At 48.1% G+C, this 18,198-nt stretch overlaps 2 protein-coding genes across 6 annotated transcripts in view; both read right to left on the bottom strand.

Annotated features, from left to right (window-relative positions):
• The window catches only part of LOC135912770 (uncharacterized), a 48,212-nt gene extending 44,475 nt beyond the window's left edge, over positions 1–3,737 (bottom strand). Inside the window, exon 1 of one of the 2 annotated variants that reach the window (XR_010567768.2) lies at positions 3,578–3,737. Coding sequence is in view for 1 of the 2 variants with exons in the window: in XM_065445305.2 (XP_065301377.1) it covers positions 3,578–3,652 (75 nt within the window). In the remaining variant the exon portion in view is untranslated. The remainder of the gene's footprint in view (positions 1–3,577) is intronic. The other variant, XM_065445305.2, reaches the window with a different exon arrangement.
• Positions 3,738–11,345: 7,608 nt separating this feature from the next.
• LOC135912769 (uncharacterized) overlaps positions 11,346–18,198 on the bottom strand; it is a 48,021-nt gene continuing 41,168 nt past the window's right edge. For 2 of the 4 annotated variants that reach the window (XM_065445300.1, XM_065445301.1), the window contains one exon: positions 11,346–11,602. In XM_065445300.1, the coding sequence (XP_065301372.1) occupies positions 11,431–11,602 (172 nt within the window). In that variant the 3' untranslated portion in view covers positions 11,346–11,430. The remainder of the gene's footprint in view (positions 11,603–18,198) is intronic. The other 2 variants (XM_065445302.1, XM_065445304.1) reach the window with 1 other exon arrangement.

Below are 18,198 nucleotides of genomic sequence, written 5' to 3'. Positions count from 1 at the left end.
TGCCATTATTGCTCTTGCCTTTACACAGAACAAAATGTGCGATGCAGCCTCTTGACATACTTTAATGTTCTTTTCATGTTGGTCCTTTATATTTCATTGTGGTTGCGAAGTTCCCTGTAAATTTCGTTATTCCACCAAAATTGACATTGGCATGCTCCAAACTGCAAACGAACTGTCGCCAACAGCAGTGATGCTGTGCTGTGATGACGCTGCGGAAAACACTTCAAGCTCGACGACTGCTCTGACGACAGGGCACGGAGCGCGTCAGAGCGCGTCAAGATGGAGAGAGAGAGAGAGAGCAAATGATAAATGAAAGGTAGGGAGGTTAACCAGGACTGAGCCCGGTTGGCTACCCTACACTGGGGAAAGGGAAATGGGGACGGAAAGATTAAAGAAAGAAGAGAAGGAGAGCGATCGAGAAGCACCCTCTTTCAAGTAGCCGAACGCCGCTCGCGGGAGCGCTCTAGAGTGCTCAGAAACGACCAGCCGAATGTGCAATAAGTTAACCTGCACGGTGTCGCGCGGGCACAGGTAAACATGAACACACCTCGCTCGATGACCGCCCAAACTATCCGTGAAAACGCTGGAGTTTCGTATGGCAGAAGTAGCCACAGCCAATGGACCTGCGTGCACCTGTCGCTTCAGCACGAACGAAACATCGAAAGCAGAGCGCATACTAAGCTACCGGCTCTACGCGCATTCTGCAAATATGGCATATCTCTTTGCAGATGAGGCCTACGTGGACGTGTGCATTAGCCACGTCGCAGATTGCACTCAAGACACACGAGTGCCGGCAACGCGTCCCTATACGGCGTCCGCTACAGGCGTCTAATACGGCGTGCGCGATTCGCGTGGCTAACGCCGTAGTAGACGCCGCAATGTCTCCACTCTACACGGAGCGGCGGGCAAGGAGGACATCACGAGACCCGTAGCAGCTACCGGGGAGGAAAGTCCCTCCTTTCTCGCTTGACGCTTCTCGCGCGCAACAGGAGAGGGCACGCATCCGGGCCGCATTCCTCGCTTGCGCACGCGAAATTTGAGTCGAGTTCGCCAGCTCACCCTCGCAAGCTTTCACTCATACGAAACTTCACGCCGACACTAGAGAGTTTTAGCCCAGCGGGTTTACGGCCAGCGGAGCGGAGCGGGCGAGCGGAGACACGACTGCGCATGCGCACAATGCTGAGGCGGCCAGCGGTTTTACGGAGCAGCGTTTACGCCCGCTGGAAAGCACTCCCCAGTGGAGAGTATAGACCAGAATACTAGCCTCGCACCCGGATTGCCCGGTCGACCAGCGCCATTAGCTTGCATGCGAACCATATGCACCGTGTGAAAGCATTTGCATTTCCACACCTTACACATTTGGCCACAATAAACGCCACTATGAGACTTGTATACGAAAACTTGCCTTTACTAAAGGAAATTTTTAAACAGGAAATGCTTTTTAAACACGAAACACGGCGCGGGCATGTTGAGAAGTGTTTTACAGCGAAGCTGTTTAAGCGGACCCTGTGCCGTCGTGGTCGGAGCTCTAAAAATATCACCATCAGCAATGGCTCCAGCGACGTCGTCATATGACGTCGTCTTCTTCCGCAGCTGGCTCATTGGCGCCGCCCGGTGCCACCACGCGAACGCGCTCTTGCGCCTGCTCCCGCGATCGTCGTCGTCGTGGTCTTCTGCCACAGCTGGCTCCGTTCCTGCTCGTCATTCCAGCGCAAAATTTCACTTCTGTCGTCGTAATGGGGAGGCTGCGTTTACGGGCTGTAGGAGCTATTGCTTAAGGGGGCATGATCCATTCATTGCCCTATGTCACGGACCGATTTCTTTTTGAAGCAATATTGAAGAATCGCAAGCCGCAATGCCAGGCGGATGCTGCTAACCACGCCACCGAGCAAACTGACAAACTCGAGACAATGCCGATGGAAAGGTTTCTCCTTTATCTAGCGGCCGTGCTCGATGTATCTTGCGCTGATGATGTATCATATCTGATGAAAGCGCATGTGCTGTCTACATGCACGATTGCCACGTGCATATACCCGCCCCCCACTGTTACTAACCCTTTTCACCTTCGACTATAAATAACGATGCAGAATAAAGGCCGCGGGTGATTTTGCTTCTTGACAACCCAGCTGTCCAGTCTGTTCGTTGCACACGAGAACGAAACATGGTGTCATAAGTGGAATGCAAGGCTACCAGCTCAAGCGAATGGTACCTTGGATAGGTGAACGTGAGAAGCAATCACATGGAGCACCTGAGGCAACCTGAACCGCTACGCTTGACAGCGGATGGCGGAAGGAACTGGAAGCGGTTTCGTCAGCAGTTCCAGTTTTTTGTGCAAGCGATGGTATGCAAAGCCAATCCAAGGTCGGAAGCGGCGAAGACGGCCCTGCTCCTCAGCGTGGCGGGGGAGGAAGCCTTGGACGTTTTCAACAATTTTGTGTTCAGCGGAGAAGAGAACAAGGAAGAGTACAATACCGTGATTGCCAAGTTCGAAGAATACAACAGGGAGCATCAGAATGAAATCCACGAGCGATACGTTTTCCGCTCTCGTAGTCAAGGTGAGGCGGAGCCTTTTGAGCAGTTTCTACGCGAGTTGAAAAGAACAAGCGCAGTACTGCAACTTTGGGACCATGACAGACGATATGGTACGAGACCAAATTGTCTTTGAGAAAAGATGCTCAGGGACAAAAACCTGACCTTGGAAAAGGTTGTCATCCTATGCAAGGCGGCTGAAAAATTGCGCCGTTCTGAGATCCTATGGGGGCAACATGATCAAGCATGCTGGGAAATTTTCAGCGCCAATCAAGATTGGCGACCGCGAGGCGTGCGCAAGTTTTTTTGTGGTAAAGAAGAACCACAGCGTTATCTCAGGCTTGGAAACCAGCGAGAAGCTAGGAATCGTACAGCGCACTGTTGACTGCGTGACGACGAGCAACACCGAAGCTATTGTGAAGGAGTTCCCACGTCTTTTCTATGGAACAGGGCGCGCTCCGCGTGAATACAAGATTGCGCTGCACAAGGATGCCATGCCAGTCGTCCAGCCAGCTAGAAGAGTGCCCCTATCCCTGCGAGAGCCTCTCCGTACTGAACTAGGCAGAATGGAAAAGGAAGGCATCATCCAGAAGGTCAGCAGCCCCACAGATTGGGTAAGCCCCCTTGTCATTGTACTAAAGAAAGACGGCAAATTGCGAGTCTGCATGGACCCAAAACGCATCAACGAAAACATCAAGAGGGAGCACTACCAAATGCCGCGCAGAGAGGATATTGAGGCAGACTTAGCAGGCGCGAAGTTTTTTTCGCGTCTCGACGCAAATGCGGGATTTCATCAAATCGCATTAGACGAACAGTCATCGAAGATATGCACATTCGCGACACCCTTCGGCCGCTATCGCTTTCTTCGGCTACCGTTCGGTATAGCTTCGGCTAGCGAAGTGTTTCAAAAAGCCCTTAACGAGGTTTTTGATGGCCTGCCAGGTGTACGCGTGTACCTAGACGATGCGCTAATCTGGGCAGGGACCAGGGCTGAACACGATGAGAGGCTGCGCAGAGTATTAGAAGCAGCTGAAAAGGCAGGCCTTACCTTCAATGCATCCAAGTGTCGCTTTGGCCTGCAAGAAGTACTCTTCCTGGGTGACATCATTAGCGACAAGGGCATTAGGCCAAATCCAGATCTCGTTGACGGTCTTTAAAAATGCCAAAACCTCAGGACAAATCGGCGGTACAAAGACTGCTGGGAGTCGTTAACCTACCGTCACTCTCGCAGCGCACGTCTACTTTACGATCTCTCGTCAAACAAGGCGTCATCTTTGATTGGACACCAACCCACGAAAAGGAATGGCAGGCTATATGTCGGGACTTAAGTAATGCAGCATTGCTTGCTATATTTGATCCGAGTCTTGAGACAAAAGTAACTGCCGATGCCTCTCAGAGTGTTGTTGGTGCGGCGCTTCTGCAACGTCATGGGGACTGCTGGGAGCCGGTCGCCTACGCGTCAAGAGCTTTGACAGAATCGGAACAAAGATATTCGCAGATTGAAAAAGAGGCGTTGGCTTTATCTTTCGATTGCGAAAATTTCAATCACTTCGTTTATGGCCGGCCCCTCATCCTCGAGAGTGACCACAGTCCACTGATAAACATATCAAAGAAAGGCATAAGTGATATGCCACTCAGAGTGCAACGATGTTTCTTGAGATTGATGAAATATGACTACACGCTAACATTTATTCCTGGCAAACAAATGGCCCTTGCTGATAGGCTGAGCGAAATATTTTCAAGGTACGGAATCCCAGTCCAGGTTTGTACAGACAGCAGCCCACAGTTTAGCAGCCAAGAGTTTATTATTTTTGCAAAGCGTTACGACTTCAAACATGTGACATCAAGCCCGCAGTATCCTCAATCAAACGGGCTCGCTGAGAAGGGTGTACAGGTGGTGAAACGTATTCTAAAGAAAACAAAACCTGCAGGAGAGTGTTTTTGGCTGGGCTTGTTAAATTACAGGGCGAGTCCTGTTGAAGATGGCCGGTCTCTTGGGGAACTGCTGCAAGGAAGGCGGCTGCGCACAGCATTGCCGGTTTTCAATCCAATGTCGGCGACTGTCGTCAAGAAGCACCGGCAGAGAAGTCGTCATAGGCGCACCTTACCGGGCCTCAGGAACAATGACGCGGTACGCTTGAATGGAACATCGTGGGCCAGGAAAGCCAAGGTGGTCGGATCGGCCGGCCTACGATCCTTCTATGTGCGCACGGAGAACAATACTGTGCTGAGACGCAACCGTCGGCATCTTCTGGTGGCGAAGGAATTGTATGAGGTTGGCTCATCCTACGACGAAGATATGACCGACAACCAGACCCCATTTCAAGGTGTGGCGTCAACTACTACTGCAGCCTCACCCGTGGTAGCTCAACAGCCGTCGCCTCAGCCATTGCGACGCAGTCAACGACAGACGCGGCAGCCAGAGCGTCTGGGTTATGACCAGCAGTTCCAGCAGACGAGCCAGCGGTATTAATTTTGTCATGTAATTACTGTTTGGAAAGAGGATGTATCATATCTGATAAAAGCGCATGTGCTATCTACATGCACGATTGCCACGTGCATATACCCGCCCCTCACTGTTACTAACCCTTTCCACCTTCGACTATAAATAACGATGCAGAATAAAGGCGTGGGTGATTTTGCTTCTTGACAACCCAGCTGTCCAGTCTGTTCGTTGCACACGAGAACGAAACCCTCGAGACTTTGAACGCAACTGACAATGGCGGACTCCGGACATACTATCACTGACGTCGTTCTCTTCGTCACAGACGGACGTGTGTATAACTTCATTAAGAAATACAAAGACGTCAGTCGTCTAACTAATCCAAGCAATCGCCAAAATGATTACAGCACCTGCATCTCAAGGGGTGCGCCTTGCGCCCAATATACAGAGTTTTGGACTAGTCGTTCCACACATTCCATCTCAGCTACAACTATGGGAAGACCATGAATAGTGCGTACTCCGAAGGAAAACGCTGTCTACCACACACAAAAAAAATCACATGAATGACTGCTGAAATAATGGTGAAACAAAGTATTTACAATACAGGTTGCTTGCATAGTTTGACTTGCATGGTGTAGAAGTCTGTGTAATTGAAACAGCTTCGCTGTTCGACCATCTTCACCGACTGAAAGGGGTGGTGATTTTGGGGGGCTTGCCTTTGTCTTCGGGCTTGTTCGTGAACAGCCGTTCCGCCAGTCTAGGCTGCGTGTGCGAAAGAACTTTCGTCATTGTTGCGTACTTCCTATGTGTGCAGTATGTTTGCGCGCTGTGCGCTGTCGCCTGGGCAATATTTTACCGTGTTAGTGTTAAGGGCTCCGTGTTGCAATATATCCGACGTCGGCGTTGGACGTAACTTGGCGGAAAATCATTCCGTATGGCAACCATGCTGCCCCTCCGTATGGCACAGAGGCGTTACCGAAATAATTGAATTCATAAGCGTAAAATGCGTAGAAAAATCGCAATGTATTGCCTGAGCACAACATATGCATATGATAGCTTCGGAGTTTAATTTAAATATACCAGAAAACATAATTATATTACGTGGAAACAAACCCCTTTCGCTTGCGGCGCGGGCCGCATGGTTCCTTGCAACACCACCATCGGGCTGGTCTCCGCGTAACCGCAAGGAAGATGCGGTTGCCGGCAAGTGTAACAAGCAGTCAGGGATCGTCGAAATCTATCGCGTTCTATACTTGATGCTGAAGCTTAAGCGTCCTTGACGTTTTTGTCGTGAGAATGCCGAGCAAGTGCCCTGTACCGAAGTGCCGCGGCAATTATGCAGCAGGGCCGAAAGTCCGTTTTCAGATATGCTCAGGACGATGATCTTTGTAGTAAATGGATGAGATCAATTCGAAGAGTAACCCTATTTGGTACAAAGCACACGAGGTTAAGTTTCAATCTGTCGTAATTGATTTTCGTTATATATAGGAATAATGAGAAATGCCGCAAATGCTATTATCCGCCGCTACGCTGTTGTACGGCAGCTATCCGAGAAGGCTTACTTTTTGACGGTAGCAAATCAGCGGCAACTTATAAAAAAATTTGCTTTAGGGCTGCTTGCCACTGAGGAGTCTTCAACTAATGAGAAGAAGGACACACCAGTGAAGTTGTCATGTCCTATGTGTTATCATGCATCAGGTAATTCAGATTTCTTGAAGGGTGGTGGGCAGATTGTTCTAGAAAAACTGGCCACCCTGTATACGCAATGCCTCATGACCTCGATCGTACCGGAATCTTGGAAGAACGCCAACATTTTCTTCATCCATAAGAAAGGTGACGCCAAAGACATGAAAATTTATAGGCGGATCAGCTTACTGTCCGTTGCCTACAAAGTATTTACTAAGGTGATCGGAAATAAAATCAGGAACACCTTAGATTTCTGTCAACCAAAGGACCAGGCAGGATTTGGTGAAGGCTGCTCAACAATAGACCATATTCACAATATCAGTGTGGTGATAAAGAAATGTGCGGAATGAAGCCAACCCTTATACATAGCTTTCATTGATCACAAGAAAGCGTTTGATTCAGTCGAAACCTCAACAGTCATGCAGGCATTAAGGAATCAGGGTGTAGACGAGCCATGTGTAAAAATACTGAAAGATATCAACAGCGCCTCCACAGCCACCGTAGTCCTCCATAATGAAAGCAACAAAATCCCAATAAAGAAGGGCGTCAGGCAGGAGATACGATATCTCCAACGCTATTCACAACGTGTTTACACCAGTTATTCAGAGACCTGGAATGGGAAGAATTGCGGATAAAAGGCAATGGAGAATGCCTTAGTAACTTGCGATTCGCTGGTGATATTGCCTTGCTTAGTAACTCAGGGGACCAATTGCAATGCATGCTCACTGACCTGGAAAGGCAAAGCAGATGGGTGGGTCTAAAAATTAATCTGCAAAAAACTGAAGTAATGTTTAACAGTCTCGGAAGAGAACAGCAGTTTAGGATAGGTAGCGACGCACTGAAAGTGGTAAGGGAATACATCTACTCAGGGCACGTAGCGACCGCGGATCCGGATCATGAGACTGAAATAATCAGAATAAGAATCGGCTGGGGTTCGTTTGGCAGGCATTCTCAGATCATGAACAGCAGGTTGCCATTATCCCTCAAGAGAAAAGTGTATACCAGCTGTGTCTTAGCAATATTCACCTACGGGGCAGAAACCTGGAGGCTTACGAAAAAGGTTGTACATAAATTTAGGACGACGCAACGAGCTATGGAAAGAAGGATGATGGGTGTACCGTTAAGGGATAAGAAAGCAGCAGATTGGTTGAGGGAACAAACGCGAGGTAATGACATCTTAGTTGAAAGAAAGAAAAAGAAATGGAGTATGGGCAGGATATGTAATGAGTAGGGAAGATAACCGATGGTCATTAAGGGTTACGGAGTGGATTCCATGAGAAGGGAAGCGTAGCGCGGGGCAACAGAAAGTTAGGTGGGCGGATGAGATTAAGAAGTTTGCAGGGACAACACGGCCGCAATGAGCACATGACCGTGGTAGCTGGAGAAGTATGGGAGAGGCGTTTGCCCTGCAGTGGGTGTAGCCAGGCTGATTGTGCTGGTGCTGATGATGTGTTTGGTGCAGCGCTAAGATTTTGATGAATGACTTTATGGTCGCAGGGACGACAGACTCTTTCACGCCGACAATAAATCAAGGCAAAGAAAAGAAGCTACGATAAAGAAGAGGCAGCCCTGCGACTTTTAAATATAAACCTTGATCCCTGTCATCATGCACGCAAAATCGTTTCTAAATCGTAAGGCTGAACCATCTCGTTTTCTTTTGACAGATATTTTTAATAATGCAGCGTCTAAATGCTTCTGCGTGAATAAAATCACCTTGAACAGCCTCTGTGCACCGCGTTATATCTATTCCACAACGCCCAAAAAGCAATAACCGCAGTCGAGTTAACTTTGCACGTAAACGAGCGATCCCTTCCTTGAACCCGTGTTCCCTAGAGCGCCGCCGGCCTCTCATGCGCAATGTCATTCGCCGAACGCTCAGGCCTTCACTAAGTCTAGGCGGTGCTGACAATCACAGACTCGAACGAAGTAGAAAAGTGATAGTAAGTGCGAGTGTGCGGAGGACAGCGCAAAGAACAATGAGTCTCACTACGTTGTGAAATTGTTTTATCTAGGGCATATATATATATATATATATATATATATATATATATATATATATATATATATATATATATATATATATATATATATATATCAAAAGCTTTATTTAAAAGAAAAAAAATGAAGAAAGTGAGTGGGTGGAGCCCCTAGTCCAGGGCCCCACTGGCTTGAGTGGTCCGCCGTGCTTGGTCGAGGAGCGCTAGTTGCATCTCCCGATCCTCCCACTGCTCCCTTCCGGAAAGTTTGCCGGCTCTTTTTGGTATATTAATTTTGGGTGGCCTGTTCTGGCAGTCCCACGTAATGTGGGCGAGAGTTGGCCGGCCTCCGCACCAAGGACAGCGAGCGCTGTACAGCGTTGGGTGAATGGCATTTTTCAAATAATGGTTTGGAAATGTGTGCGTCTGTATTCGGCGCCAGTCATAAGAGTCCTGCCTGGATAGGTCAGGGTGTGGTGGACTGTACTTTCTTCGCTCGCGCCGCTGGTGCTCAAGGATGTCTCGTGGTAAAAAGGGGTTTTCGTCAGAGTGGTCGGCCGCTCGGTTGACAAAAGCACGAGCTGCGCCGTCCGCTCTCTCTTTGCCCTCGAGTCCTGCGTGACCTGGGCACCAGATGATCATGTGTTTCTGCGTTAGGTTGGATCCTAATAGGTGAATGGTGCTGTGTGGTAGCCTCCCGGTGAGGAATATTCTACATGCGACTTGGGAATCTGTAAGAGTTATCGATGATTGTGCCAGAGCGTCCTTAGTTTTAATAGCTAGCGCGATGGCTGAAGCTTCTGCGGTATACGCAGATGCAACTCTAGCCGTGGCACAAGTCACAAGCCATTGATTTGCGGCCGCTCCTACTACTGCGACGGCGTATTTGTAAGCACCACATCGAGCGACAACTGTGTAGACTGTATCCGGGTTTCCACCGAATTGCTGCATTAACTTTCGAGCTCGAGCATTTCTACGTCCCTGGTGGTATTTTGGACTCATGTTCTTAGGGATTGGGGCTACTATGATCCTTTCACGAAGGACTCTGGTCAGAGATTCGAGTTCTTCTCCCGCATACTGTGGACGAGTAGGGTAACCCACGTGGCAAAGTAATTTTCTGCCAGAGGTGGTTAAGCTAAGCCGCTCCCGTTGAGATATGAGCGTCGCTGCCCGTTGCTCCTCGTAGTTATTGTGAATCCCGAGGGCCAGCAGGCGTTCAGTGAAGGTTCCCTGTGGTAGGCCAAGAGCCGCTTTGTGCGACGTTCTAATCAACGCATCTAGGGCCTTTAGTTCTGTTTTCGTGGGGTCCAGGAAAGGGAGGCTATATGTGAGACGACTTAGCACAAAAGCCTGAACGAGCCGGATCGTCTCTGTTTCCTTGAAACCTTTTCGGTGATAAGTTACTCTACGGATCAAACGGGAGATCTGTTTCACCGTAGTCCTAAGGGTTTTAATGGTGTGGTCTACTCGTTTGTTGCTTTGCAGCCACAGTCCGAGGACTCGCATTTTCTGGACCTCCTTTATCTGGCTGTTTCCCAGAAAGAGGTTCACCGGCTCGTGAGTTTGACGGCCTCGCCCTCGTATCCTGATAAATTCTGATTTATCGGGAGCGCAGCACTTACGATTCGAGTACATGTTGCACCATCTAGTGAATCACCCGCTAGGGGAAGCCCTGCCATGTACGCAGCCTCGATGATGTTCATCACTGTCGCCTGCTGCAATGACGCCGCCATCCAACAGTGGTGCAGTAGTTAGCATGCTCGGCTGCGGAACGGTTGCAGTGGCGGTGGAGCTGGGGTTCGAATTGTCGCTGTTGATACAATATTTATTTTAGTTGGTTGAAGATGACGCAATTTGTGTGCTGTTTTCCGGCCCGTCCTTTTCTGCCACGACTTACTTATGGTGGCGGGGTCGCGCAATGAGCCAAATAACCTGGCGACAGCACTCGCGATACAACCGCGACACAGCAATGACGTGCCGGCCTAGGACGCGTCTTGGCCAGCCCCTCGGCAGCGTCTGGAACTACACTGTGCGCCTATCAAGTTATACATGATTGCCCTTACACAGGACGTATTCTAAACGCGAGCTCCAGACCGGCCGTAGATAGAACGGGGTGAGAGGAGTGACATGACGAGTATGTAGGAAGGCGGGGTACAGATCTTTCGTCTTCCGTGACGCTCGAAAATTTGATCGCTCCCTGCGTGGACGTTGGTTTCCTGGTTCTCGTGACAGCGTGAATGGGCATGGGCACTTTTCCGGCGGTCTTTAAGTACACGCGCTTGAGGCCATGGTTCGTACGAATATTTTTGTTGCGTTCGGCATATATTTTGCGCCTTAAGTGTTTTTTGTCAAATGCGCGATTGAGTAGGCTGGTTGAATGGAGGGACTCAAGGGTATCCCTATATTGTGTTTTTCGTACATTACATATATGATTATCTGCGAATACTTCTTGAATTGCAATATTTGTTTTTTTTTCTTGCACTTCATTGGCCTCTTCGTTCTTCTCAAGCCTTCTCTTGAGTAATCACAAAATTATAAGTGGTCTTAGAAGAAAAGCAGAACTATTGCCCTGAATATCAGGCGCAGCGGTCTAGGTTCCTTGCGGCTGAATTCGTCCATCCATGCGTTGCAGCAACGAATATATTTATTTACCTTTCTGATCCTAACAACGCTTAACCACATTTGGCAAAGAGGACGCCAATACTTTTGAATAAGGAAGAGAAGCAGCGTTTTATGTGGCAGCGCATTAGTAGACACGCCAGTCGGGGACACAACATGAGCGTATGAAACCGCGAGCTAAAGAAAGTACAAAGTTTGAGACAGGATAGAAAAGGACTGTTCATATAGCTGCACTGTCCCCGAAGATTTCTTCTCGCTCTGTACTTGTGCTGGCGTAGTTGGTGTCATCGGACTCACTGGCTTCTGTCCTGTAAGGGGGCGCGGTATCGTCGACAACAGCGGTAAAATCCTGCGAGCGAGAACAGCAAACGGAGCAGTCGGTAAAAAAAAAGCAACACCATATTCGTCACGAAAAACAGTTTTCGGCAATCAACCTGAGGCGGCTTTAGCGATTCACAAAGCCATTGAACGAACACTTGACAAATGGCGAATATTCAGTACAACAATGAAATAAATGGCTACTTTCGCCTCGAGACGAAGCAGTGCAAGTGATATCTATGTTTAGCATTACGCGGAAGACGCGTCACAACGCTGGCGTGATGAAAAACGTGCCAGCGGCGCTGCAGAGCTCGCACCTCAGTGCTGCAAGGGACACAAGGAAAACCGTCGGCGCTGATCAGCGTCCAAAGAAATGGTGACATAACTTTAGCTCTGCGTTCACAGTGCGGAGGTTTTTGCACAGCTGTTCAGCAGGAAAGCTAATGTGTGCGTGTGCACAACACTCATGTGAGCAGCGCTAAGCAAAGCGATGCCCTGTCTCCGGCCAGGCTGATTAGGCGAAGCGTGAAAATGCGTCCACTTGGCTGCGTCAGTTTTCGGGTGGAACGCACTTACGCGTCCCTAGAGGCATTTTCAACCATGGCGTTTCATGTTGTACACCCTCGAGCGGGGTCCTCGCATTCCTCGTCGATAGCATGACAGCACGACGACACCATGGCGCAAATACGCCTGGAGCGTTCGTGTAATTGCTCTCGCAATGAAAAAGGAAAATTGTAGTTCCGCCGGAAAGGCGAAGCGTCAATTGCGATAGCAAATTTAGGTATAGTTGTACAATAGTACTTTCATCGGACCTATAAACTTGTAAGCATTAGCTTACTTACTAAATTATTAATGATGGAATGTGTAAGCGTGAGTCAACGAGGACGAAGAAAGAAACATACACACAGAGACAGGGCTGTCCTTGTGTGTATGCTTCTTTCTACCGTCCTTGTTCAGTCACCATTACCAATTTTAGCATGGATTCAAACCAACTAGCCCGTCAACGTGTTTTAACTAAATATAACGAGCACGGTATCACGCGGGCAAAGGTAAACATGAACACATGTCGGTGAATGACACCGGAAACTCTCTGTGAAAACGCTGGAGTTAGGAATCGCGGCAGCAGCCGCGAGCCAATTGACCTCCCTGCATCTGCCGCTTCAACGCGAACGTAGCGTCAAAACACGCATACGAAGCTACTGGCAATACGCGTCCTCTGCAAACATCGCAGATCAATTTGAAGATGAGGCCCGCGTGGGCGCGCACTTTGGCCACACCACAGGTTGCTTTCAAGACACACGAGCGCCGGCAACGCGTCTCTACGGCGTGTAGCAAAAGCGTGCACTACGGCGTCCGCGATTCGCGTGGCCAACGCCGTAGTAGACGCCGCAGTGTCTCCACTTTGTACGGAGCGCTGGGCGAGGAGGACCGCCTTCGCCGGCTCACCCCAACACGTCTACGTAGTGTTGCTCACGCTCACACCCTTTCACTCATACGGTACCTCATGACGACGGCGACGGCGTCGCCAACGGCAGAAATGCGTCTGAAGTGTCCATATAATTACTATACCAATAAAAGGTTTCCACACCAATCCGGGCTAGTGAAAGCCAACTTTGCCCAATTCTGTTCAGAGGGCTCTAGTTTTCGTTCCACACATAGCAGTCAACGCTGTGGAAGCTACGCAACAAGTTTGGTCAAGAATACTTATCACTCAGCGCGCTCCGTCCACGCTTCGCATCGCGCCAACAGCGATCGCTCGCGCTAGAATGCACGTGAGGTTCATGTCGACGGGTTGCAAAGAAAAACCCCGAAAAGAACAACAAAATTAAATATAATCTAAAACAACGCATTAGCACCCGTATACTACAGTGTGTTCGCATCTAAGGGTTAAAACTTGTTTCATTCAATACCGAGCCTATATAAAAACCAGTTACGCACAATTGCTGTAAAAAAAATGGCTGTGGCTTAGGTAAGGTTAAGCCCAGGATGCGAAGCATACTAGCCTTTATTTTAGTTGTTGAACCACTGTTTAGCCTGGTGAACTGCTGTTGCTTGGCTATATTTGGTTCGGCTAGACGAAGAAACAACTCATGCATTACTTCTTCGCCTTCAAGAGTGGAACGCGACAGCGTTCCCGTCGACCCGCCAAGGGGTGTAAGACAATGGGCTACAGGGCAGCGACTACGCGCCCCGCATTGGACGCGGTGAGCGTCGAGCAAAGCAGCGTTCGGCGCGGCAACGAAATGTGCGCCTGAGCAAGAGACGCACGCCTTAGAAACAGCGCGTTTCTAAGGCAACACCGCATTCACTAGAGGCGCTTTTGTACCGCTTTGAAGCGTTGTACTCGTGGCTCAGTGGTAGCGTCTCCGTCCCACACTCCGGAGACCCTGGTTCGATTCCCACCCAGCCCGTCTTGCAAGAGTTGAGCCAAAGCCACTTCTCCTCTGTCGTGACGTCACGGTGTCACGTGATTTCATGGTCACCGCCGCGCCTGAGGAGCTGGGTTGAGCCCTCGTAATATGCTTCGCATAAAAAATTGCCGCCACCGTCTGGGAGACGGTCAAGTAACGAGCGCTAGCTGTGTGGTTTACTAGAAGTGATATGAATGAGATTAAAGTGAGAACGGCGCGTTGATCTTCGGTTTCTACCGAAATGCGAGCCCGCTTACGTTCTCTGTCGTTCTGCTGTCTCGTCTTTCGTTCCTCTTCGGTTTCAGCTGCCCGGCGTTGTCGGAAGTATCTGATTATGGTGCACAGGCACAACTAATTTTAGTGGCCGCCATCTTAGATATGAAGTCACATCGAAAGCCGCCATCTTGGATTTGGGAAACCGAAACTATGGTGCCATTGTATCCTATGACGTCATAATCACGTGATTACACCTCTCCGCCATATTGACCCGTTACGTCATTATTGGCAGCCGAATTTGGACGCCATCTGCGATTTCAGATTCGGAACTACGCCGCCATCGTTGTTCATGACGTCATAATCCATGGTTTCACTTCTAGCCGCTATATTGAAATATGACGTCATCATTGGCACCCAAATTTGGCCGTCATCTCGGATTTGAGATTCCCAAACCTAGAGTTTCTCACTATAACACACAGAGGGATATCTGGCGCCATCATCTATGGGAGTTTCCTAAGGGGCGCAGTGCCGTCATGGGAATGATGGCATGTGTGTTTGCGAGGCTTGTATTGGCTGGTGTTGTAAGAAGCTTCGTCTAAAACGTGGATATGGCTACACAGATAATGCGTTCTTAAAGTAAAATCTTCATAAATTGTTTCCATTCATGCATAATAATTCTTCCAGTGTAGTTTACTCACCTACAATGCAAAACCAAGCGAAGGAAAGCAAGAACAGACGGCAAACTGTTCCAAAGCGGGCACGAATCTTGTCGTCTGTCCTCCAACTTTAGCGGCCCACTGATACTTTTGGCGTTTCATATAGTTGTACATGCAATGGCAAGTTCTCGTAGGTAAACAAAACATGTTCTTCCATCGCAATAAAGCTAAAACAGCTTTTTACATGCTGTTTTAGTAGAAAGTTGATCAATGTGACAGGCGGAACGGTGCCTGCCTGGCTCTCCGAGAACGATGCCAATCCGATGTCACAATATACCGGCATTCCCATGCATACCGCAGCGCAGCAGCGCCAATTTCCCTGTAGGTAATATTGTGAAACTCTATGTGCCTCAACTATGCCGCCATCTTTGATTGGGACGTCATAATCACGTGCATTAACTTCTATCCGCCATATTGTATTACGACGTCATCAATGGCACCAGAATTTCTCCGTTATCTTATATTGACGTCACAGTCACGTGCCGTTATCAATTGAGTTTCTACTGATTTACGATGGCGGCCGCCATCTTAGATTTATTGGTGACGTCATCAATTGGCGGTCATCTTGGATATATCAGTGACGTCACCAACCAATCACCAATTCGATATACTAATGACGTCTGCAATCAATCAACAATTCGGTTTCTATATGGATTTACTATGCGGGCGGAAGGGAGGTGGTAGCAGACCCCAAGAAATCGAGAAACGTGATAAGCAAGAGCTAACTCTCATAAGAGAAAATCGAACTATATCCATGTGCGAACGAAGCCAAAGAGGTCTCGTAACCTCGACAGCGTTGACTGCTATGTATGGAACGGAGTATGGCTTCGAACTCGATATTATACAGCCGCGTACTCAGAACTGACTACTCAGAATGCGCGTTTGAACATGTCCTACAAAGAGTGGATGTGTAGTAGCGGACGCTTAACAAATACTCATGCCTAAGGTCAAGCACAACTAATTAGGAAGCAAACGCGTGCCTTACTCTGGTAAATGGTTGCTCCGATTGCTAGGATGTGTTTTTCCGGCTTTGCTGTCAGTATGCAAGCCCAACCCGATACTGTTCGTGATTTTAGTGGGGAACCAGCGCTGATAAGGAGGAGCTATGGCAATTTCAGTGCGCAGCTACAATGTACTAGCATAGATAGGCCGTCAAAATAGCACGACATTGAAAAAAAATTAAATTATGGGGTTTTACGCGCCAAAACCAATTTCTGATTATGAGGCATGCCGTAGTGGAGGACTCCGGAAATTTCGACCACCTGGGGTTCTTTAACGTGCACCTAAATCTAAGTACACGGGTGTTTTCGCCCCCATCGAAATGCGGCCGCCGTGGCCGGGATTCGATCCCGCGACCTCGTGCTCAGCAGCCCAACACCACAGCCACTGAGCAACCACGACGGGTAGCAAGACATTGAGGCGAAAGCTTTTCTAGGCTCGTGGTGAAGTTTGTGTCAGCAGACCTGACCGCCGGAGTGTCCACCTAAGCGTCATCACGCCATATGAAGACGGATTAAAGACAGATTAAAGAATTAAAAATGATCGATAATGACAGTTAGTTAATGATAAGGTTTTAATAGAGATTAGCAGAGGTTAATAATCACTAGTAATTAATAATAATGACTACTAATGACTTGTAAGGACTACTAATGACTCCGGAATGACCATTATATCAGCGATGGCTTATAATGACCACAATTAATTAGAAATGACTACGGGTTTCTTGTAATGAGTAGTAACAACTGAAACGAATACTAATGACTACGAAATGACCAATATGACTAACGACGGCTTGTAATGACCACAATTGATTACAACTGACTAAGAATGCCTACTGCTGAGCAGTGATGACTAATAATGACTGAAATGACTCGTAATGACTACTGATGACTAGGATATGACCAACGTGTCTTACGACGGCTTGTAATGACCAGAATCGATTACAAATGACTAAACATGCTTAGTAGTGAGCAGTAATGACTAATAATGACTACTAAAGATTACGAAACAACCAATATGTCTAACCATGGCTTGTGACGACCACAAGTCATTATAAATGACTAAGGATGCTTTGTAAGGACCAGTAATGACTAATAATGAATGTAATGACTTGTAATGACTACCAATGACTATGACATGACCAACATGTCTAACGACGGCTTTCGCTGTTCACATAATAAAAAAAATTTTAAGACAACCTGCAATTCTGGGAACCTTAAAAGACGCGAACCAGTTTCAACGTTTCCACTAGCTCGATGTGTTCAACTAGCTTTTTCTCCATGGCCATGTGCGTTGCATTAGGCCCACGCATCTCGCATTCTTGCCGCGTGGTGCACAGTTACGTATAGCAATACACGTGTACCGCAAGCTGAGCGTGGAATATTCAGATTACAAACTGCAGTATGTGCTGCTAAAATTATTGCGTCCTTTCATGTCGCTGTGCGTTACTGCAACGGTGTTGGCACACAAAGCTTCAGCGCTGGCCTAACGATAGCCGACATCATCAAAAAGCCTCAAAGCATTAAACGGCATCAGCAGCCCCGAAGGTAACAAATTGTTATCCTTTGTGACCATGCAATGTCATGCGACAGAAGCGGTGAAACAGAGTGAATGCTGCCGCTTTCCTTGGTAGGGCAGCGCATATGAGGATGGCAGAATAAAATTAGTAAGGTAGCCTAATGCACGCGATTTAATAATTACAGTACTGCACACTCCCTGACCTGAAGATGTCGTTGAAAAAGTCACGAGTAATAAAAAAAAGAAAACATGATACGATACCGAGTTGGACTTTAACGGTGCCATTGGAATCGCATCGCATTTTTTCTTCCTTTTTTTTCAGAGGCACCGTCAAGGGCAACTCCTAATGCGTCGCGTAATTTTCCTATTGCACTCTTGTCGTACCAGTACTAAAAATGCTTCAGGAATTTTTTTCACCCTCCTTTTCCATGTAGACAGAAATACAATTTTGCGGTGTCACGTGGCAACATTATTTGATTATGAGGAAATGCATAGCGGCGCACTTCAGAATAATTTGGACTACGTGGGCTACATTAACGTGCACCTAAAGATGAGTACACGAGCACTTTTGCATTTCGCTCCCATCAGTATGCGGCTGCCTAGGCTGAGATCTAAATAGCGACTTCGATTTCAGCAGCGCAATGCCACAGCCATTGGGCTACCGCGTAGGGTTGTCCAGGGAATTCAAGTGAGCTCAAAAAAACGAACTATGGTCGCTGCAAGCACAGCTCATATATCACGGTTTGAGCATTGCGCTAGTTCTCCAC

This window comes from Dermacentor albipictus, chromosome 2 (assembly GCF_038994185.2).
Source record: "Dermacentor albipictus isolate Rhodes 1998 colony chromosome 2, USDA_Dalb.pri_finalv2, whole genome shotgun sequence".
NCBI lineage: Eukaryota > Metazoa > Arthropoda > Arachnida > Ixodida > Ixodidae > Dermacentor > Dermacentor albipictus.
This window is presented reverse-complemented; position numbering and strand designations above follow the sequence as displayed.